A 6,263-nucleotide genomic window follows, 5' to 3' on the forward strand; every position below is an offset into this window, starting at 1 on the left:
CGCAGGTATTTATGACCCTCTGGATTACCCTGGATCTACTACGCAGGTATTTATGACCCTCTGGATTACCCTGGATCTACTACGCAGGTATTTATGACCCTCTGGATTACCCTGGATCTACTACGCAGGTATTTATGACCCTCTGGATTACCCTGGATCTACTACACAGGTATTTATGATCCTCTGGATTACCCTGGATCTGCTACACAGGTATTTATGATCCTCTGGATTACCCTGGATCTACTACACAGGTATTTATGATCCTCTGGATCTACTACACAGGTATTTATGATCCTCTGGATCTACTACGCAGGTATTTATGATCCTCTGGATCTACTACACAGGTATACGTTTCTTATCTCTGGTTTTCTGTAATTACATGTTAATCACACGTGACCTGGAGCCGGAGGGGGGGGCGGGGCCTACCTGTTGCATTTTGTGTACTAATAGTGACAGCAGCCAATCAGAGGCTTCTCGCCATAATTATTAATGAGGCGGCGGCTTAACAGCAGCTGCAGCGTCCGGAGCGGAGATTCCAGCTGTGGACTCTCCGGGGATCGGAGCAGAATGAGCGGCGTCTTCTCCAGCAGCCTCCCCCCGACACACGACAAGCCGCTCGGCCTGGTGCAGGTCAGTGCTGGGGCCGGGGGGACGGGGGACGGGGGTGCGGAGATGAGGGAGCCCCGACCACCGCCGAGGAGCGCTCCCGACCACCGCCGGCTCCCGAGGAGCGCTCCCGACCACCGCCGGCCACCGAGGAGCGCCCCCGACCACCGCCGAGGAGCGCTCCCGACCACCGCCGGCCACCGAGGAGCGCTCCCGACCACCGCTCCCGACCACCGCCGCTGCCCTCTCTGTTCCCGGGATGGCTCCGGTGTGTCCTCCGGCTACTTTCACACATCAGGTTTTCGCTGTCAGCTCAGTCCGGCTATCCGGTGAATGTCGCTGCCGGACCCTTTATTCCCCATAGACTTGTATTAGTGCCGGATGACGTTGTGTTTCGTCCGTTTTTCGCCGGATCCGGCAAATCTGTCGTTTCCAGAAAAACCGTCCATAGCAACGTATTTTGTCTCTGGCGAAAAAGCCAGAAGCGCCGAATCCGACCCTTGCGGCTGTTTGCTAGAATGGAAGCCTATGGGGGCCGGTAGGGGCCGGATCCGGAAAATGCCAGATTCCGTTTTTTAAACTGAGCGTGCTCCAAATTAGTTTTTTTCTCCAATAATCTGGATATTGCAGCCGGATCCGTCCCATCAGGTCTCCACAATCTGCGCCAGATCCGGGTTTGTTTCCAACATTCGCCAGATTGTGCCTGATGTAAAAACCTGGTGTGTGACCGTGGCCTCGGGCCGGGCCACACGTGGCGGGTTCTTCGTGTTTTTTTCGTTATAAAACCACACACATTGTGCAGCCCATCATTTACAATGCATTCTGCATGGTTTGTGCCCACGAAAAAAAAGCATTGCGGTAAAAACCGCAGCATGCTCATTAATGTTACAGATCTTTCACTTTTTCACTATTTAATGCATTGGGGGAAGCTCCGGAAAACAAAGCGCTAAAAACGCGTCAAAAACACACAAAAAACGCAGGCGGATTTCCTGCACGAAAAGTCGGGTTTTGTTCAGGAAAATTCTGCAGAAAATCCTAAACGTGCACATGACAAAGCCTCACAGGTGTCACATCCGTCCTGTCTCCATCCTGGACCTCCAGAGGGCGAGCGGCTGTATATGGGGGGACGTGGTGTATATGGGGGGACGTGGTGTATATGGGGGGGACGTGGTGTATATAGGGGGGATGTGGTGTATATGGGGGGGACGTGGTGTATATAGGGGGGATGTGGTGTATATGGGGGGACGTGGTGTATATGGGGGGACGTGGTGTATATAGGGGGGATGTGGTGTATATGGGGGGGACGTGGTGTATATGGGGGGGACGTGGGGTATATGGGGGGGACGTGGTGTGTATAGGGGGGATGTGGTGTGTATATGGGGGGGATGTGGTGTATATAGGGTGTAGAGGAGATCGGGAGGATGTAGTGCAGAGGCACGATGTAGCAGAGCTCGGCTGGTGATATGCAGAGACACGATGTAGCAGAGCTCGGCTGGTGATGTAGTGCAGAGACACGATGTAGCAGAGCTCGGCTGGTGATGTAGTGCAGAGACACGATGTAGCAGGGCTCGGCTGGTGATGTAGTGCAGAGACACGATGTAGCAGGGCTCGGCTGGTGATGTAGTGCAGAGACACGATGTAGCAGGGCTCGGCTGGTGATGTAGTGCAGAGACACGATGTAGCAGAGCTCGGCTGGTGATGTAGTGCAGAGACACGATGTAGCAGAGCTCGGCTGGTGATGTAGTGCAGAGACACGATGTAGCAGAGCTCGGCTGGCGATGTAGTGCAGAGACACGATGTAGCAGAGCTCGGCTGGTGATGTAGTGCAGAGACACGATGTAGCAGAGCTCGGCTGGTGATGTAGTGCAGAGACACGATGTAGCAGAGCTCGGCTGGTGATGTAGTGCAGAGACACGATGTATCAGAGCTCGGCTGGTGATGTAGCAGAGCTGACTGTGTATCTGGAGGTTTCCAGTCTCCTGATCTCAGTGTTGCATCACTTTGTGCAGGTGGTTACATTGTATCTCAGGATGACTCGGTTTGGGGGGTTGTTACTCTGGGGGGCTGTGGCTCCGGCGTCTGCGCTATTTGCTCAGTGATTGTTGAACACTTGTCTCGTAGGTCCCAGTACTAGTAGTTCTGTAAGAATGATGCTTTCTTGTGCGATGTGCTGACCTTGTTCTCTCCCGGCAGGAGATCGGCATGGACGGTATCAGCTTCACTATGGTTGACTCCTGTAACATCAAGAAGGAGGATGACGATTTGGGGAAATTCGTGGACTTGGAATTTATTTTGGCGCACACGACCAATAATCCGGGTGGGGGCGGCGGGGGCCCCACTTACCCCCTGCCTGAAACCCCCGACAGCTGCAGCACCACATATGACAGTGACGGCTCTTACCCCCCGGGGCACAAGTACGGGAGCCCCCAGCACAGCTACGTGGCCGAGCTCCTGACTCCCGATCTGCCCTGCATGGACACCCCCCCGGAGTACAGCCTGAAGCCCCCCATGGCCTGCGCTCGGAAATACACGGAGCTGCGGGGTCCTGGCCTGGAGAACCCTGGGCCCCTGTCCATGGAGCAGATCCAGCACCTGGGCCATAAGATCAAGAAGGAGCGGCCGGAGCAGTCCTGCATGATGAGTGCCCCCACTACCCCCGACTGCATGGCCGGACCCCTCCTGGAACACAAGGCTGGCGCCATCATGCACCTGGGGGGCACCGCTTACAGGCTCAGCCCGGGGGGCCCCGCTGAGGAGATGTCCCTGAGCGACTACCACCTGCTGGGCACCGAGCTGCACTGTCTGCCTCTCCTGCAGCCACAGTACCAGCCCTACCCCGCCACCTTCCCGGGACAGGCGCCCCCGCAGTTCCACGGACACTTCGGTGTGTACAGAGACCCCCTGAAGGTGCACCCCGCCATGCACGGCCTGATGGTCACCCCACCCTCCTCCCCGCTGCTGGAATACTACCCGGCCATGAATCCCCCCGACGACTGCAAGCCCAAGAGGGGGCGCCGCTCCTGGGCCAGAAAGAGGACTGCCACCCACAACTGCGAGTACCCGGGCTGCGGCAAGACCTACACCAAGAGCTCCCACCTGAAGGCCCACATGAGGACGCACACAGGTAAGGGCTGGCCGGGGGTCTCGGGAACTTACGGGGCAGCCCCTGGTGTCACCTGCCCCTGCTGCAGGACCATGGGTGGGGCAGAAAGACCCCCGCTCCTGATGCGTGCCTGTCATTAACCCCTGCCGTTCTGTCCTCAGGTGAGAAGCCGTATCACTGCAACTGGGAAGGCTGCGGCTGGAAATTCGCCAGATCCGATGAACTGACTCGCCACTTCCGCAAACACACCGGCCACCGCCCGTTCCAGTGCCACCTGTGTGAGCGCGCGTTCTCCCGCTCCGACCACCTGGCGCTGCACATGAAGAGGCACATGTAGCCCCCCGCCGAGACCCCGGCCTGTACATAGCTGGACCCGAAGCCTGATCTATAATAGAAGTATATTATTTAAGGAGCCGCCGCGGAGGAGGAGGAGGACGACCGCGCTCCGCCATCTGTACAATATTTGTAAAAAGGAACAACGCTTCTTGCATTTTTGTAAGGTGAATTGAAGTTTTATTTGCTGATCTGGAAGTTTCAGCCACTTTTTATACTCTTCATTATACTGTAAGAGTCTAGAAAGCCGAGGGGTGTGTGCTGGGCGCTGCACGTGTGTGTGTGTGTGTGTGGGGGGGGGGCTGTGTGTGTGTGGGTGGCGCTGCACGTGTGTGTGTGGGGGGGGCTGTGTGTGTGGGTGGGGCTGCACTAGTGTGTGTGTGGGGGGGCTGTGTGTCTGTGGGTGGCGCTGCACTAGTGTGTGTGTGTGGGGGCTGTGTGTCTGTGGGTGGCGCTGCACTAGTGTGTGTGGGGGGCTGTAAGTGTGTGGGGGGGCTGCACTAGTGTGTGCTGGGTGGCGCTGCACTTGTGTGTGTGGGTGGGACTGCACTGTGTGTGTGTGTGTGTGTGGGTGGCGCTGCACTAGTGTGTGTGGGGGGGCTGTGAGTGTGTGGGGGGGCTGCACTAGTGTGTGCTGGGTGGCGCTGCACTAGTATGTGTGGGGGGGCTGCACTTGTGTGTGTGGTGGTGCTGCACTAGTTTGTGTGTGTGTGTGTGGTAGGGGTAAACTGCACTAGTCTGTGTGTGTAGTGGGCGCTGCACTAGAGTGTGTGTGGCTGCACTAGTGTGTGGTGGAGGAGGGGTGCTGCACTAGTGTGTGTGTGTGTGTGTGTGTGGTGGGCGCTGCACTATGTGTGTGTGGCGCTGCACTAGTGTGTGGTGGGGGTGCTGCACTAGTGGGTGTGTGGTAGGGGTAAAGAGTGTGTGTGTGTGTGTGTGTGTGTGTGTGTGTGTGTGTGTGTGTGTGTGTGTGTGTGGTGGTGCTGCACTAGTTTGTGTGTGTGTGTGGTAGGGGTAAACTGCACTAGTCTGTGTGTGTAGTGGGCGCTGCACTAGTGTGTGGTGGAGGAGGGGTGCTGCACTAGTGTGTGTGTGTGTGTGTGTGTGTGTGTGTGTGTGTGTGTGTGTGTGTGTGTGTGTGTGTGTGTGTGTGTGTGTCGACCAGTTATTTCATTACACTGAAATACTGGGAAATCTGCCATTCCAGTGTCATTACTGCCAGTCATCATCTTGCAGCGCCGCCTGCTGGCCTAATGTGCGCACTGCACAGAGCTTGTGCACACCGTTTCTTACACATCTGCGGACACTTTTGTCCAGGTTTTGTATATTTTGTTCTTTTTGTACAATACTTTTCTAATCTCATTGCTTCCCCTTCAGGAGGGGACTCGGTACTGTCTGCACTGCCTGTAAATACCTGTACAATAAAATCCACATTTGTCAAAGAGCTGAAGACTTTATGTGCCATGTTTATCAGATGGAGCAGACGTGACGGGTGGATGAGATGATGTGTACAGCCCACCTACATAATATCTATGGGGGGCACTGACTGTATACAGCCCACCTACATAATATCTATGGGGGCACTGACTGTGTACAGCCCACCTACATAATATCTATGGGGGCACTGACTGTGTACAGCTCACCTACATAATATCTATGGGGGGCACTGACTGTATACAGCCCACCTACATAATATCTATGGGGGGCACTGACTGTATACAGCCCACCTACATAATATCTATGGGGGGCACTGACTGTGTACAGCCCACCTACATAATATCTATGGGGGCACTGACTGTATACAGCCCACCTACATAATATCTATGGGGGCACTGACTGTATACAGCCCACCTACATAATATCTATGGGGGCACTGACTGTGTACAGCCCACCTACATAATATCTATGGGGGGCACTGACTGTATACAGCCCACCTACATAATATCTATGGGGGCACTGACTGTGTACAGCTCACCTACATAATATCTATGGGGGGCACTGACTGTATACAGCCCACCTACATAATATCTATGGGGGGCACTGACTGTATACAGCCCACCTACATAATATCTATGGGGGGCACTGACTGTGTACAGCTCACCTACATAATATCTATGGGGGGAACTACGATACACTTTATTGATCTCGGGGGAAATTACGGAACTGACTATATACAGTACACCTGTATATTATATTATATATATATATACACACTGCAGTT

General features: G+C 54.8%; 1 protein-coding gene across 1 annotated transcript; it reads left to right on the forward strand.

Moving 5' to 3' along the window:
- Positions 1-493: 493 nt before the first annotated feature.
- Positions 494-5,486, forward strand: KLF17 (KLF transcription factor 17). The gene is made up of 3 exons (XM_077278482.1): positions 494-630; positions 2,800-3,730; positions 3,871-5,486. Exons 1-3 carry the CDS (start codon positions 568-570, stop codon positions 4,044-4,046), a joined length of 1,170 nt encoding a protein of 389 aa, XP_077134597.1. The 5' UTR covers positions 494-567; the 3' UTR covers positions 4,047-5,486.
- Positions 5,487-6,263: the final 777 nt, after the last annotated feature.

Source organism: Ranitomeya variabilis, chromosome 8, assembly GCF_051348905.1.
Source record: "Ranitomeya variabilis isolate aRanVar5 chromosome 8, aRanVar5.hap1, whole genome shotgun sequence".
In the NCBI taxonomy this organism is placed as follows: domain Eukaryota; kingdom Metazoa; phylum Chordata; class Amphibia; order Anura; family Dendrobatidae; genus Ranitomeya; species Ranitomeya variabilis.